The 17,579-nt window shown below is 37.9% G+C and overlaps 2 protein-coding genes across 9 annotated transcripts in view; both read left to right on the top strand.

Moving 5' to 3' along the window:
* The window catches only part of baz2ba (bromodomain adjacent to zinc finger domain, 2Ba), a 74,196-nt gene extending 71,275 nt beyond the window's left edge, over positions 1-2,921 (top strand). For all 5 annotated transcript variants that reach the window (XM_080025462.1, XM_080025460.1, XM_080025461.1 and 2 more), the window contains 2 exons: positions 1,167-1,310; positions 1,455-2,921. In XM_080025462.1, coding sequence (XP_079881588.1) covers positions 1,167-1,310; positions 1,455-1,611 — 301 coding nt within the window. In that variant the 3' untranslated portion in view covers positions 1,612-2,921. The remainder of the gene's footprint in view (positions 1-1,166; positions 1,311-1,454) is intronic.
* Positions 2,922-4,058: 1,137 nt separating this feature from the next.
* Positions 4,059-17,402, top strand: wdsub1 (WD repeat, sterile alpha motif and U-box domain containing 1). Of its 4 annotated transcripts, none has more exons than XM_080025576.1 (13): positions 4,059-4,112; positions 5,247-5,653; positions 6,586-6,773; positions 7,185-7,271; positions 7,909-8,002; positions 8,864-8,897; positions 9,012-9,052; positions 10,516-10,619; positions 12,420-12,437; positions 12,931-12,954; positions 13,376-13,555; positions 15,330-15,464; positions 15,639-17,402. In XM_080025576.1, the coding sequence occupies exons 2-13, from the start codon at positions 5,256-5,258 to the stop codon at positions 15,788-15,790; spliced, it is 1,455 nt and encodes a 484-aa protein (XP_079881702.1). In that variant the 5' UTR covers positions 4,059-4,112; positions 5,247-5,255; the 3' UTR covers positions 15,791-17,402. The 4 variants fall into 4 exon arrangements, with proteins under 4 accessions (XP_079881702.1, XP_079881700.1, XP_079881701.1 ...); XM_080025574.1 differs by having other exon boundaries at positions 12,928-12,954; XM_080025575.1 differs by having other exon boundaries at positions 10,516-10,622.
* The last annotated feature ends 177 nt before the right edge of the window (positions 17,403-17,579 follow it).

The following is a 17,579-nucleotide window of genomic DNA, read 5'->3' as shown; positions in this document are numbered from 1 at the left end:
TAATTTTGAATCAAATCTTTTCTACAAACATTAAAATAAAGTAGTTAGTATTGGATTGGCAGGATACCTGATAAGGTAACACTTTATAATAACTATCCGTTGTAACTCGTTAATAGATCATTAGTAAACTCTTAATTAATGATTATTAATGATTTGTTAAGTGTTTGTTAGCAGTTTGTTAAGGATTTATAACAATGGTAGATAGTTAATAGCTTAATAATTGAATCAGTTCATCTGGGAGGTAATCCGAGATAGGCAAGGCAAGGCAAGGCAAGTTTATTTATATAGCACAATTCAGACACAAGGCCACTCAAAGTGCTTTACAGGGGCAAGATTAGAATACATAAAACACATTATAAAACATTTAAAAGCGAATAAAAGAAGCAAATAAAATAAAAATTGCAGGTTAAAATGGAGACACATTATAAAACATTTAAAAGCTAATAAAAGAAGCAAATAAAATAAAAATTGCAGGTTAAAATGGAAACAAAAAAGTCTTCAGACTCGATTTAAAAGAACTGAGAGTTGCAGCAGACCTCAAGTTTTCTGGGAGTTTGTTCCAGATTTTTGGTGCATAATAACTAAAAGCTGCTTCTCCTTGATACCGACGAGGCTGAAATAGGCTATAGACTATACACAGTGCATGGGCAACTGAGGGCAGCCCCATTTTCAAATATTTTTAAATAAACTCAATACACACTGTGCATGCCATGGACTTGAACGTGACGTGATCGGTTAATCTCGGATTACCTCCCAGATGAACTGATTCAATTATTAAGCTATTAACTATCTACCATTGTTATAAATCCTTAACAAACTGCTAACAAACACTTAACAAATCATTAATAATCATTAATTAAGAGTTTACTAATGATGTATTAACGAGTTACAACGGATAGTTATTATAAAGTGTTACCTAATAATTTATAAATTCTCAGACTTCAAAATAAAACCAAACCAATGGGCTGCATAGCAACATGTATTTAATCCATTGTTAGTATAAAAAAGTTGATGATAGCTGCTTTAATGGAAGAATTTATATTTAAAAAAAAAGATTCTCCAAGTAACATCCGAGGCTTTCTTTACCCAACAAATTAATTTATTTTCCCTTGCCTAACAGTGTGTGTGTGTGTGTGTGTGTGTGTGTGTATTTGTTTGTTCAACAGGGTACTGCTTGCTGAGTTGGAGCGTCATCAGGATGCATGGCCTTTTCTAACGCCCGTCAACGTGAAATCGGTCCCCGGTTACAAGAAGGTCATCAAGAAACCGATGGACTTCTCCACTATACGTGAGAAGCTTGTGAGCAGCCAGTAAGTTCCCATCACTTCTATTGGTTGTTTTTGCTACTGAAAGTTAGTGTCATGGTTTGCATCAAATAAGTGTTACACAACAGTATGTGATGTGTCAGCTGTATGTAAGATGCACTTCCTTACCTTTTTTTATTATTATTTCAGGTATCAAAACCTGGAGACTTTCATCATTGATGTCAACCTGGTCTTTGATAATTGTGAGAAATATAATGAAGACAATTCAGACATTGGTCGATCTGGTCACAACATGAGGAAGTTCTTTGAGAAGCGCTGGACTGAGCTTCTGAAACAAACAAACTAAACGTCTGTGCACGTTCTTCCCCATAAACCCATTCACCAGGTTTTTAATTTGAACTTTTATTTCCTGATGGAGAATGTGGCTTTGCAGGATGTGAAGAAGCAAGAAGTCAAATCCTTAATAAGGAACCCATGGTGTGCTAGACAGAGATGTCACCTCGGAGAAAAAAAAAGGAAAAATAAAAAAGTCGTTACATGAGGTGCGCTGGATTTTATTACAACAGGGATAAAAGCCCCAAAGAGTCCCAGAGAAATGGGGTGTCGTAGTGCAATACCATTCCCTGTCTCAGAACACTGCACTGAATTAATCCTCAACTGTCACTGATGTGTCTGCTCTAGATTACTTTCCACTACTTGTAAATAGTCTTTTGTTATTTAATCGTATTATAGTGAATGTATTTAATTTTGTAATAATTATTTATGAATCAAGGTCCACTTCATTTTCTATGAAAAGGAAGAATCAGCTGAACTGCTTTGAATTAAAAAAAGGAATGTTTCTTGGTGTTTTTATTTTTTTCCTCCCAAATATCAAACAAAGCCAAGAAAAAAAAACTGTTTACACTGTTCAGTGCTTTGGGGCATCAGAGGACTGTATTCATATGTTCAAACTGTAAAACTGCATTTATTTACAGTAACAGCAGAGGAACAGTTAGACAATGGTGATTCATGTGTATATACTGTTTATTAATGTCAATATTATGTCTTGTTTGGAACGATGTGTAAAAATTGTTTAAGAATATTAAGATATTGTTTATGCCTTAGAATGATTGTAGCATTCTATTTTAGTGAACGTGATGAAAACATTATCATAAATATTGTTTGTACAGTATATACATATCCTCTGCAAACACTGTGGTATCCTTAATCTTGGTAGTGCCTACCCTTCCAACAGGGGCATGTAGGGGATGTTATTGTTTTTAGTTTTCATTCTTATGACTTTATTTCTTTTCTTTTATATGATTTCAATCCAACAAGGCCTCCAAAGTTGGACAGTGACACAGAAATCATTCCTCACCATAGAAGAAGAAAAAGACAAAAAAAGGAACAACAAGCATTCAGTTATGCTTCCATGATACATTTCCTCGTAATCTGCCACAATACAGAGGACCTAAGGCCATTTGTAACCACTGTGTTGAACCTTGCTGTGTGTTGTGGCCTGATGGGGGCAGCTAGATTTTTTTGTACCCAAGTCAAGAGTACTTGAAGTTACTTTATTTAAGATATTGTGGAATAAAAGTATCATTCTTTTGTAGGAGCTTTATTTTTCACTAGTGTGTGGCACGGACCTATTAAAAGGATGTTTTTCAACGTAAATGTCTTCCGCTTGTTTTATTTCAATCCAATCCCTAAAGAGCTGCTTTTGATCGAAAGGATTGATCCCTTTAATTCTCTCATAGTACGCATCGTTGGATTCTGAGCTCAATTTCAAGGGGTAAACTATGGCATTAGGGCTATTTTTTAACAAATAAAAATGTGTCCAATAACGTACTGTTAAAAACTTGATGACTGGTGCTAAACACAAACATGCAAAAACCTTTACAGTGGCCTCAAACTGTGCATTAAGATGACAGAAATTCGAAAAATAGTTGTCAAGATGAATGACAAAAACCTTGGGTTGACAAGTATGCTTGTCATACCAGAGCTTAATCCAAGCCATATTTTTCATAAAAATTATTAATTAAATTTAAAATTAGGAAGTAAGGAAATGCATGTCACTTCTGAAGTACTACTTGCTGTAGTTTGTTCTGGTTTTGCGAGACTACTTTGTAAGTAGTGTGAATTTTTAAATTTGGATAGCAACGTTAATCTTAAACTCTCATTTCAATTTAAACCTTATTTCAAATACACATATAGCCTCCAATCACAAGCAAAAGTACAGCAGAGATAAAACGTGATTGATCTGACTGAAAAATATCGGTAGCAAATATGGTAAATGCCTGTGTTTGCAGTAAACCCTTAATATAATGAAAACCTCTAGCAACACAATTTAAAGTACAGTGAAAGTAAAGAACCTGAAAGCAGCATTTCAATATTGTAGCTGGTTGAGATGAAACACATTTTAACTTTGGTAGTTCAATGTATGACACAGAAACTGATCATACTGTCTGTAGTTGTCAATGTAACCAGTAAGTAAGGCTGTACAATAACTGTTGTGGAGTAAAATGAAGAACATTTCCATCTGAGGTGTAGTGCAGTAGAAGTTTGAGGTGATATAAAATGTGAAATCTGATTTAGTAAATGCACTTTCCTTGCCCATGTGAATTTGTCACATGTAGGATTGACAGGTAGACTAGATGGACTTTAAACCGTAATGCTACATAATGCAGTGCATCAAATGGAACATTGGCCCATAGGTCCATAGGTCTTGAAAACAATATTTTCCATGCTCTACAGGTCACCAGAGAGCATGACGTAGCCGGGTTACGTCACGGTCAGCTGCTCGATGAGGAAGTAAACAACATTCAACTGAACGAATCAGGCGATAAGGCAACAGGACGGAGACAGGTAGCTTACATTGCACTGCTGTAGCTAGATCTAAATATCATTACAAAAACATTTCACTTTATTTACCGTGTGAGTTTAGGCTGTTTTGACACATTTTCCTTCCGCGTTGGTGAATCATATTTGACGTTAAGCAATAAGCAGCTACTTTGTTGGCTCTGCTGCACCGTTAGCTTCAGACTTGGCTACAGTAGGATGTAGCCTACAACAAGGAAATTCATATGGATATTCCTTGTTTCTTCGTCTGCTGTTACACTCGAATGTTCCCTTTGTAAACGTTGAAAAGCGGAATCGTTGTTAGACATTGACTGTTGTATTACTGTAGGCCTACTTCAGTAGTCCGATAACCCTGGGACTCATTAATGAGATCTTGACTTGACGTGAGGAATAGCCTATTAGCCTAGTTAAGAAAACATATTAATATTAAATTGCGTTTATTTACTTTTAACCTGGTAATAGCCTATATATAGGCTACAAATAAAACAAATAGTCAGGTCTAAATGAACTATGCCTAGCCAGTAGCCTATATTAGAATACAAAACAATAACGTTTGGTGTGGTCTCTGTGTTGTTAAAAACTATTAGCACTGCTTTGAGAAGGGACTGCAACTAACAGTCATTTACAATTTTAAAAGTGAAAGCTCAAAATGTTGTGTGTTTTAGTGTCAGTCGATCAACTGTCTAAAACCAATCACTTGACAATTCTGTAAAACATGAACTGAGCAGCAAATTCTCACATTTGAGAAACCAGGACGTGGAAATCTTTGATATTTCTGCTTACAAACTTAAAATGTTGATTTACTATCTAAGCGGTTCCTGATAAATGTTCCACCTGTCAAGAAATCCTTTAGCCGACTAACTGTTTAAGCTTAAATGCTGTGAATGGTTTATGATCAGCATTGAAGCATAGACTCGCATCTTTGCTTATGAAGACTTGTGACTGGAGGGACCTAGACTTGCCCTTAGGGCAGCAGCATCATTGCTTATTGCATTGTTAAAAAAATAAAACTGATGTAGGCCTATATTTTTTCTATATCATGTTACCTAGGCCTACATAGGCTATTTAGGCCTAGATTTAATTTAATCACTTTCCTTTTTATATATTATGTCTCTCATTGCTTCTATGTGTGAACTTCAGGTCGGGCTAATGACGTCGCTGATTTGCACCTTACAAGACCACCGAGACGATGTCAACTGGTGTGCCTTCTCCGCCTCGCGGTTAGCCACATGTTCCGGGGACAAAACCCTCCGGGTATACAACACTCGGGACTTCTCGGAGCTGCCCTTCTCCCCGCTGTCGGGACATGGCTACGGCGTGCACTGCTGCTGCTTCAGCGCCTGCGGACAGTTCCTCGCTTCGTGTTCCACCGACGCAACCACGCTGGTCTGGTCCATGGCCACGGGCGAGATCGAGGCGGTGCTGGAGCATCCCGGCCGCAGTCCTGTGAGGATCTGTGCGCTCTCTCCCGACTCTGTCCACCTGATCTCTGGTGCCTCTGATGGCACTTTGGCCCTATGGGATTTCCCCTCCAGACAGCTACGCGGGTAAGGTTGATAGCTGAGAGAATGTGTTTGATCAACATATAGCCTATTATTATTGGCTACTTAAAGGTGCAGTGTGTAATATTGGAAGATTTAGTGGCATCAAGTTGTAAAAGTTCTAAATTGCAATGCTTCCTTGGTAACTCCTCCCTTTCGAATAATTACAGAAGCTACAGTGGCCTTCAAGGACAAGAAGCTATAGTTACTGAATAATAATAATAATAATTGATAGGTTTTATATAGCGCTTTATTGCCTAGGCACTCAAAGACGCTTTACAGGGTTCCTGGTTCAATTCGTTCACACACAGTAGCCACAGCTGCCCTGGGGCAGACTGACTGCCATTCAGCGCCAACGGCCCCTCTGACCACCACCTCAAACATACAGCAATCATACACATTCACACAAGGCAAGGTGGGTGAAGTGTCTTGCCCAAGGACACAACAACCATGACACAGGTGGCCGGGCGGGGATCGAACCGCCAACCTTGGATCGTTGGCCAACCCGCTTAACCACCTGAGCCACAGTCGCCCCGAAGATGGCATCATCCACCACTGCCTAAGTACTTTCCACAATATCAAGTGATGAGGAGAAGATATATTTAGTTATTTATTTTATTTTATAGTACTTCTTCTTGCATTTCCCCACTATAAAAATGCATATAGCCGTTAAGTTTGTTGGTTGCACCACCATGTGGGTGCAACATGGTGGCCTTCATGTATGGAAAAGGCTCATTCTAAGGAAATACAATAAATAGCTTTTGTTTTCAAGCCATCATACATTAATTAAAACATACTTATCAATAGTATATTCCATTTCTACCAGGTATGTTCTGAAAAATGTCAATACATTCTACACACTGCACCTTTAAAGCTGATGAATGAACCAGACAAAGACATGCCTGTTGATGCAGCTGCTGTTGGCTGTGTTTGTGAAGGACGGGAGCTGTGAATGAGACCACGATGGTAGCCTGCTCCTTCAGCCCCTGCAGCCAGATGTTTGTGACGGGCTCCACCTATGGAGACCTGCGTCTGTGGGACCTGGACATGAACCAGCTCCATGTGGAGAAGAATGCCCACGACCTGGGAGTCACCTGCTGCAACTTTGCTCCCAGCATCCTCAGCGGTGAGAAACATGGCAGATCATAAACAATATAAATAACAAGTTTAACTATGAAACCTGTAATGAATATAATGAGAGCATCAGTCAATATCAGATACATTCACTTTACATTTTGACCATTCATTTATTAAGGGAAATAAATAAATTCAACCATAACGAGGAAATAATAACCGTCATCCTTTTATATAAGTTGAAAATGGTTGTATAGGAAAAGGAAATTATTGCAGAATGGACATCCACCAGTTACTAAGGTTTGTCAAATTCACACTAGATAGGTGGAGGACAGCTGACCTGTTTGGCCATAAGGTCATTTCACTGTGGGGGAGAGTGACACCTACTGACTGCTTTTGTGAAAGATAAGAGTATAGTTTGGTATAACACAATATTTTTTCTTTGGTTGTTTTTGTCTTTTAGGTGGTCAAATAGTGCAGTTCCGTCTGGCATCCTGTGGGCAAGACAGTCTACTGAAGATCTGGGCCATTAACAAGTTCGGCTCTGGAGGTAGAGTGACCTGTCTTTTCATTGTAGAAGATCTCTCTCTCTCTCTCTCTCTCTCCATCATGTGATCATCTCTGTATTTTTTACAACCTCTTCATATCGCCTCCCACTGTAAACCTGGGCTATCCATTAAAGGTGCAACCATACAAGGCAGAATTCTGCGACATGTTTTCATACGCGAGGTATAAACAGTTGACTGCTTGAAGTACGGCTCTGGGTTGGAGGAAAATTCAGTATGCAGTGATTGTCTGAGGATGAATAATTATAATTGCAGTGTTATTCAACTCATTTGAGACTGATTACAGCCCTCCGAGGCACTTTACTTGTGTTATTGCTTTGTGATACATCAATACATATATGATATATCATGACAAATCACTGGTGCTGTCAAATACAACATCATTTTACTTTATTCGGATGAGCTGCCAGTCCAAGTGGGTTATTCCAGTGTTTTTAATGCTGTTAAATGCTTGTATTTACGCTCAGATTTAACTAAATCTTTACTGAGCCATTTTGGGAAGACTTTTTCTACATGTATGTAAAGATTTATATCGAGTTAACATGACCATGAATAATACATTAAAAATGATAAATGCCACTTATTTGTGTGCATAACATCACTAGTTTCTTTCTCTTGTAGCCTATAAGATGCAGCTCCTGCATGCCTTATCTGGCCAGTCGGCTCCGGTCCTCACCTGTGCCTTCTCCTCGGATGGACAGCTGCTTGTGTCTGGGTAGGATCTTTTAGAAGGTTAAGGAGGCATGTCGACTTCTTAATATTTTAGCCCATTTATACAGATTGGACATATACTCGTCATATACGTCCTGACCATTTTCCAAAAGCTTGTGTTAATTCTTCTGAGTGATTTCTTACTTTCCGGTGGTGGGAGAAGCACTCAGATCTTTTGCTTTAGTAAAAGTAGCCATACTACAGTGTTAAATATACCAAAGTATATAAAATACACCTACCAAAAATAAAGGTACAGAATGAGCCATTTCAGAAATACACATATAATATTACCAGATTATTGTAAGTGATGCAATAACATGTAAATTATTTTAATGTTTCAGCTGGTAAACATACGGCTAACACAACTGTAACAAAAAAGTCTATTTCAACTATAGCAAGTTTAACAGCTGTCGGAAAGTAAGACGGTTGTGAGACGGTCAGCCGTCATGTTCATCCAAATTATATTTGATGGGCTAAAACTAGAAAAACCTCCTGTATGTCTTTTTAACAGGCACACAATTTCTGTCAAAGAAATTCCCAAGAAACTGCTGGAATTGCAAGCCAAATGGCTACATCTATATTTTACACCAAACTCTTGATCTTAAATAGATCAGCGTCCGCGTCTTGATCTATTTAAGATCAAGAGATTGGTGTAAAATATTGATTGTTTGCTTGGACCTAGAAGTAGGCTACACAACTTTAAGAGTGCAGTAATTCAGTGCAACCACTGGAGGGAAACATGGATCGCTTTATTCCTGAAATGATTGAATGCGGCTTTGAACATACAGTAGCCTACATTACCAAATATTCAGTTATTTAAGATAGTTCTTACTTTCTTACAAATGTGTCTTTTTATTTTCTTTAGCTCCGTGGACAAAACTGTTGCAGTCTATGATGCTGTAAGTACCTCACCTTTTTATTGATTGGCTTAGTAGAAAAAGTTTTTTACCATAATGATTTGCTGCTCGAATTATAACTAACATTCAGATTTTGTTTTGGGCTACACTTTGCAGAAAAATGCAGTTTTGCTTTACACACTGAACCAGCACGAGAGGTAAATACTTATTTATACGTAGTTACGTTTTGTTAACTGGGATTTCTCATTATTAAAAGCATGAATTTGTAAAAGTCTAAAGGTAAATACGTCAATTTCTCTTAATTTTAGCTAGACAGACTATATTTTGTATAATTAGTGCTGTGTAGTTATTTGATGATGTAATTGAATGATTTTGCACATATTTTTTCTCTTGAGAAAAATCTAATATTGAGATATTGTTAGTTTATAAATGTGATTTTAAAAAAACAAAAGCACCATAGAAATACAGACATATTCAAACATATTGATAGTGGGAAAAGCTGTAATAATTCTATAGCAATATACATTTTGTCCATATTTCTACTCCCAACACTTACGGACTTGATGTTTGTGCAGATTTCCTAAAAGAGGTTATTCACACAGTTTCTCTGGCAACCAGTGGGTAACTCCTCTGTGTACAAACATACACAGATTTTAGTCTCTCTTTAATGTTGTTAGGGGAAAAAACCTGCAGCGAGATGCTTTTGCAATGCACTTTAAAAACACATGAATTAGTGATGATATCTTGCATTTCTCAACCTATTTTATTTGATGTTTTTCCTTATTCCACGGATAACTGGAGAAATGTGAAAATGTCATATTTAGGTATTTCCTGACTAGTGTTCAAACACTAAATTATAGTGGTAAAATAAAACAGGTGCAGTGAATGTCAATTACAAAAAGATATCACTTGACACAGAAGACAATGCCTTTAGAGTAGGGTAGGGTAGGACTTGTATCACAACGTTTCCCCCCTCTACAGATAGACGTACACATAACACTGTAGCTCTGAGTGATCACACTTACAAGCTATTCAAGTCAATCCAGCCACCTGTGATTGAAAGGCAGGAAGCGCGCCTCCTTTCAAGCGGGGAGAATCAAAAATCATCATGGGAAAAATCACAAACTGAAGTGGAAGTAGATTGAAGTTGAGAGAAGGTGGATACATGGAGGGATAGAGTAGATCAACACTTGACAAAATACCTCCAGGAAACTCAGTTGACTTTAGTGCAAAATTCTACACAGTGAACCAGGACTGGATTGGCCTTCTGATTGATGATTACAATTGCCATCCCTGCTACACATTTATGGCTGATATTTAAGCGCTAGGCTCACTTTTAAAGTTCTACGATCTCAGGACTAAGATTTGTGGGTTTTGGCCTCAGTTCCTGAGTTCTTTGAATGGGCCCTGCTTAACGATCCGGTACTGGCGGTTTTTCATTATCAAGTTATTTCTTCCAAAGTGGAGACTACAGAAGAAGGTGATAACTTCACACTGACAGAAATTACGATTATCTCTAAGGTTACCTCTGACAATTGATACAATACTCTCCTTTTATTGGTAAATCTCTTTAGTCTGTTTTCTGTTACTATATCCAGACAAAGATGTACCTTACTGTTAACAGAAGCAACGTCCAGGTGACTAATGTCTTCTACTGCAGGTATGTGACGGCCTGTTCTTTCTCTCCAACTTCACCGTTAATTGCTACGGGATCCATGGATAAGACAGTAAACATCTGGAGGGTGGAGGACGGATGCAGTGGCCGTGGTGGGGAATAAAAATACACACACACACACACACACACACACACATATATATATATATATATATACAGTCATATGAAAAAGTTTGGGAACCCCTCTCAGCCGGCATTATAATTGACTCTGCTTTCACAAAAAAAATATAAAAGTGGTATGTCTTTAATTTACCAGGAACAGCTAAGTACTGGGATGTTTTCCATACAAAGATTTTTTGAAAAGCAGTATTTGGTTGTATGAAATAAAATAAAATGTGAAAAACTGGCTGTGCAAAAATGTGGGTACCCTTGTGGTTTTGTTGATTTTAATGCCTGTAACAGCATGTACAACTGATGACTTTAAACACAAAGTTGGTTGGATTATGTTGTTAAGCCTTGAACCTCATAGAAATGTCTGTTTAATCATGAGAAAATGTATTTTAGGTGCCTAAATGCAAGTTGCACTTCTCTTTGACTCTCTGCTGAAGTGAGACAGAATGGGATCATCAAAACAGCTCCCAAAAGATCTGAAAAACAAAGATTGTTTATTGTCATGGTTTAGGGGAAGGCTACAAGAAGCTTTCCCAAAGGTTTCAATTGTCAATTTCGACTGTAGGGAACGTTGTCAGGAAATGGAAGGACACAGGCACAGTGGCAGTTAAACCCAGGCATGGCATACCAAGAAAAAAACAGGAGCGGCATAGGTGGAGGATTGTGAGAATGGTTGCACACAACCCACAGATCACCTCCAAAGACCTGCAAGAACATCTGGCTGCAGATTGTGTATCTGTACATCGTTCAACAATTCAGCGCAATTTGCACCAAAACATCTGCTTTTTATAAAGACCAAATAACTTAATTTTTGTCTCATCAGTCCAAAGCATTTTCTTCCAATATGAATCTGGCTTGTCTAAATGATCTTTTGCATACTCCATGCAACTGTATCTGTGGCGTGGGCGCAGAAAGGGCTTCCTTCTCATCACCCGGCCATACAGATGTTTTGGTGCAAATTGCACTGAATTGTTGAACCATGTACAGATAAACAATCTGCAGCCAGATGTTCTTGCAGGTCTTTGGAGGTGATCTTTGGGTTGTGTGCAACCATTCTCACAATCCGCCGCATATGCCGCTCTTGTACTTTTCTTGGTCTGCTAGACCTGGGTTTAACTGCAACTGTGCCTGTGTCCTTCCATTCCCTGACAACGTTCCTTACAGTAGAAATTGACAATTGAAACCTTTGGGAAAGCTTCTTGTAGCCTTCCCCTAAACCATGATAATGAATAATCTTTGTTTTTAAGATCTTTTGGGAGCAGTTGTGATGATCCCATTCTGTCTCACTTCAGCAGAGAGTCAAAGAGAAGTGCAACTTGCATTTAGGCAACTAACATACATTTTCTCATGATTAAACAGACATTTATATGAGGTTCAAGGCTTAACAACATAATCCAACCAACTTTGTGTTTAAATTCATCAGTTTTACATGCTGTTACAGGCATTAAAATCAACAAAACCACAAGGGTACCCATATTTTTGCACAGCCAGTTTTTCACATTTTATTTTATTTCATACAACCAAATACTGCTTTTCAAAAAATCTTTGTTTGGAAAACATCCCAGTACTTAGCTGTTCCTGGTAAATTAAAGACATACCACTTTTATATTTTTTTTTGTGAAAGCAGAGTCAATTATAATGCCGGCTGAGAGGGGTTCCCAAACTTTTTCATATGATTGTATATATACAGTAAACAACTACAACTACTGTTTTTATGAGGATTTATTACACTTGTTTTTCATCTGCCTCTTTTTATGCATCATGCTTCAAATGAAAAGGCGGGAAATCATTGCCTGGTAAGTTTTATTTTTATCTTAAATATTTGACACTTGACTCTTGAAAGGAATGGAAAAAGTAGCTCTTTATCTATGAGACAAAGGTACATGTAACCTCAAAAAACAAGACTCAGCAGTCACAGATAAGGTTTTATGACTCCTGTCTTCATTTCCAGGTGGCATTCTGTTTGCCAATTTTAAAATCTGCTGAAAATCTTTACGATGCTTTAAACATTTTCTGCAAAATCTAGCTATTCTAAAAAAGACTAATGCAATTTACCAGTCATATTGGAAGAATTGGACTTCAAAGGTTGCTTTTATTTAATTGACTTGTTGAAATGTGGTGCGTTGAACTAGTCTCATCTTGTTTTGAATGACACAGGTGTTATGTACACAAACGCTCTCTTCCTTAATTAATCACCCTTCAATCTCAAGTGTTACAAGTTTGCTCAGAGATTGCATTGCACTGCTCGTGTTTACCCTTGCTCTTTCCTTTTTGCGTTTGTTTCAGAAGAGTCTGCTCCAACATTAAGTGAAGGTAGGAACGAAGAAAATATGCCTTACTGTATAGTGTTTTACACTGGGGCCCCTGTGAAAATCAATAACTGAGACACCAGCCCTCATACAATATGTGCATATAAAACTTAAATGATTTTGTCATATTATTAGGGATGGTAATAATGTGTTTACAAGCAGACGCCACATCCAAGTTCGCCCTAGCATTTCTGTCTGCAATGTACAAGCCCTTTTTCATCTTTTAGTTTCATCACAAGTGTCATGGAAATGTTGATGAAACCTCCGGACATTTATTAATATTGTCATACCAACCTCTTGCTAGCCTCAGCCCCTAATCAATAATTAGACAGAAGGATATCGGAGAAAAATGCAGCCGTTTTTTTTCAAAAGGTGCTGCAGTTTATCAGGGGGCCGACTTTCTTGCTTTGTACTCACCCTCTCAGGGAGAATGTCAGCGGGCCGATCAAAGCTGCTGGTCAGCGATTGGTCAGAGATGGACGTGTCATCGTGGCTGTCGGAGGAAGGACTCGAGGGATTGGTGGAGAAATTCACTGCCAACAACATAGACGGCACGGAGCTTCTCAGTCTCACCAAGGAAACGCTGGGGTCAGAGCTGCACATAGGTGAGGAAGACAAACGTCACTAGAGCTGCAACTAACGATTATTTTGATAATCGATTAATCTGTCGATTATTTTCTCGATTAATCAATTATTAATCGATTCGTGTTTTGGCCTGTAAAATGTCAGAAAATGGTGAAATTTTTTCCAAAGCCAATGTTGACTTCCTCAAATGTATTTTTATGTCCAAAACACAAAGATATTTCAGTTTACTGTCATAATAGGATTAAAGAAACCAGAAAATATTCACATTTGAGAAGCTGAAATCAGAGAATTCGGAATTTTTTATTAAAAAATGACTTGAAACGATTAATCGATTATCAAAATAGTTGGCGATTATTTTAATAATCGATTCGTCGATTAATCGTTGCAGCTCTAAACGTCACGCTGTGCTGCGCTGCGCTCAGCGAATGCAATGCCGAAAAATCACACTTCACAATCCTACCGCCTCACACACAGGCCTAATTTTCACTTTTGTCCGCACTGTATTAAATATGAACCCACGTCTATTTGTGGGTGAGGACTTCTGAATTTATTTACACTAATAAAAGTTGGCACATTTTTTCACGTTATTAAGTTCGGGTGAAGGAATACATGGATGTTGATGGGGGGGTGAGGGGGGTTACTGAGATTACATGATGTCAGGATTCACTGTTGAAGTACTCAGCTTTTATTTGAGGCTTCGGCTGTTCTGACTTTAATCTGGAGCGCTTCATCAGTTACATAACCCAATCCCCAAAACATTATTTCCCATAAGGTTTTAAGTGGATTTACATCTAATACCATTAGGGCCATCTTGGTTATCTCCATTTTTCCCCCCAGTGGGGTTTGTTAAGTTACGAGTGTTAGGTTGTCAATGTCAGTCAGTCTACCAGCCAGGCCAGAATTCGTCAAGTAGTTGAAAGCAAATGTTTGTTGTTCTGCAATGCTGTCATTTTTCATCCCACAGTATCAATCTCTCCTCGGTTTACACAGCTTCAGTGCAGTGACAGCTTCTGTAGGCTACACATTGTTCTGTTTTCGGTAACATAGCATGAATCCCCCATTATACTTGTTAATTTCTTTTTATAGCAGAACCAGCCTACAGAACAGTATTGAGTTTTTATCTACCGCAATTAAACGCGCACATTTTTTCAAAGGTGCATTGGAGTGAAATCAATAAGTGTGCTTGTCTTCTGAAGAGGCAGCATAATATAATGAAGCACAATGTGCCAGTTATATTATCAGTCTCCAAATTGCGTTTGTGTTCAGCTGTAGTTAACAATTTATTTTATGAGATCTTTCATTTTCAAACATTTTAATAAATGCTTCTAATTTCTACTGCAGTTCTATTTTACAAAACAGTCAAACTAAAATCTGGTGCCTTCTTAGCATTTTAAATGTTGTATTGTAGCGTCAGCAGACATGGACTGCTCCATCCATGTTCACTCCCACCCACGTGCTAAACGCAGGAATAACAAATTGCTTAAAACCATGATATAGATATTATTGTGTGCATGTATGTGATAGTCTTTGGGTCAGTTTAGCTTGTTCCATTTGATGCCCCAGTGGTGTCTATTTTTGGGATAATACACAAAGTCTTAATTGGTCTGTTTTCTCCTGTGTGTGTGTGTGTGTGTGTGTGTGTGTGTGTGTGTGTGTGTGTGTGTGTGTGTGTGTGTGTGTGTGTGTGTGTGTGTGTGTGTGTGTGTGTGTGTGTGTGTGTGTGTGTGTGTGTGTGTGTGTGTGTGTGTGTGTGTGTGTGTGTGTGTGTGTGTGTGTGTGTGCTTGCGTGTTTAGAATCAGTGGGCCTGCGCAATAAACTCCTGAGGAAGGTGGAGGAGCTGAAGAGTGATTCAGTGTGCTCAGGCATTCCTGATGAGTTCCTGTGTCCAATCACCAGAGAGCTAATGAAGGAACCTGTTATTGCTGCTGGTAAGTGAAGATCCAACCTTTTTCCTCTTAGCGCTATTTACATATAATGACCCGACCAAATAAATTGGAGCCAGCTCATGAGACACTCCCAAACTCATCTGTTTCATCATAGTGAACCAATTTGCATATATTCATTTTGTATGACTTGAGTACACTGTGGACATTTCCCAACAGACGGTTACTCGTATGAAAGAGGGGCTATTGAGAGCTGGATCAACACAAAAAACCGCTCCAGTCCCATGACCAACCTCCCCTTACTGACGACTCTGCTCACCCCTAATCACACCCTGAAGATGGCTATAGGGCGCTGGAAGACAAGTCACTAGCATCCCAAGAGACCCTCTGACCCACCGTGCCCCTTTCTATTTCCCCCCTAAAGTAGACAGAAACAAGAATAAAAGTGCTCAAAGGGAATCCACAATATTTCAGGTACATGGATGTCTGAAATTTTGTTCCATTTGAGGCATCGGCAAAAGGCTAAAGCTGTCATTTCTGATCAATGTGGAGATGAAGGAAAATATCATTGCAACAGGTCTGAATGTATTTTCTGCTTCTTAAGTTATGTCCCTAATTGACATTAGCTTTCTGTCATTTTGCACGGGGTTGGAAAAATCACACGTTATTTGTTTCCACTGATAATGGCCGGTTTTAAAATTTGGATAAATTTATAAAAAAATCACTACTTTTTTTCATAAATGCTGTAGAGAAAACACACAAGGATAAAATAATACCAAAATCATTGCAACACTGTCGGCCTCTAATAAAGAAAATATTATTGAGTGCACATGAATAACATTTTGATCAGGTTTTATTTCTGGTGATATAGCCACCCTAGTAGATATTTTGCTGAACCTTTTTTATTTAAAAATTTCAAAAAGGATGTCTGCATTCTTGACTTCATTACTCTTTTTGCTAAATAGAGCTACAGACTCAGGTGTGGTTCCTCAGTTGGATCAGCAATACCAACAACCCATAGTAATAGAAATGGTAATGCCGGTTATCTTACTGAAAGTACTTTTAGCACTATCTTCAGGTAAGCATTAGACATGTGTTTTTTTCATTGTCTGAACATTGAAGGACCTTGCTTATAACAAACCCTAGAAGGAATACAGTAGTGCTTGTTCCAGCTAAAATACAGATTTTAATGTGATTTATGTGATTATTGTCATAATAAAGACATTTAAGCAATATCCAGAAATTGCAATGTCCACATTTTTTATATTTTGTCGTTGATTTTGATGGCTTGGTTAAACGCCAGTTAAGTTCAGTTGGGAAAGGAAAGTACCTTGTATCCATCCACACAAACTCTGAAACGTATGCAACAACTTTATTGGATTGTACCGTGAAAGACGTAGAAATGTAGTCCTCCATAAATATTTTATTATACCACAATAATTATGTGGCAACATTCTGCAACCCATAGCATGACTCTGAAAAGGATAAATGACAACTGTGGACATACAGCATGTATATGTAATAGGTCTCTTAAGATTTGTAATCCTCTACTGTTGCCCATGTAAATGCTCTCTCTGTGTTCAAGTAAACACTTCATATGAATATGTTCTCTGCAATGCAAAAATAAATAACATACACTGTGAATATTGAAGCAACCAATTCAATATTAGATAATGGCATACGTTTCCAACAGTGTCATTTACATTGCTTGTTTTTTTTGTTGTATTTTAATCGAATGTACCAAGAAAAATAATCTCAAGTACAAGTTATGTCTTTAGAAGCCTGTAATGCTGACAGATAACCACTTACAGGGAAATATATATAATCTGCAAATATAGTTTACACGGTACAAATATAAATGTTTTTTCAAAAGACACTTGACAATAGAAATGGTCATACCCTGCAACTAAAAGCATGAGGTTTTGTTTATATCCGTGCGCAAAGCTTTTCTCTGACTTCTATGTTTGATATAATAAATTAAGAGTATAGACAATATCCTAATTTTTTTTCTTCTTTTTTTCATCCCTACTTAAGGTATCTCTGGTTTTCTTGAATACACAAGTGTAGCTGTAGACATTGTAAGCAGAAGCGTAAATAGCCTGAGTTGAACACTGGTTCTAGATTGAAAATGCAGTGCAGCAGCATAACTCTACAAAACAG

Source organism: Ammodytes marinus (assembly GCF_949987685.1).
Source record: "Ammodytes marinus genome assembly, chromosome: 1".
Classification (NCBI taxonomy): Eukaryota; Metazoa; Chordata; class Actinopteri; order Uranoscopiformes; family Ammodytidae; genus Ammodytes; species Ammodytes marinus.
Note: the sequence above shows the minus strand (reverse complement) of the source record. Positions and strands in the feature narration are given on the sequence as shown.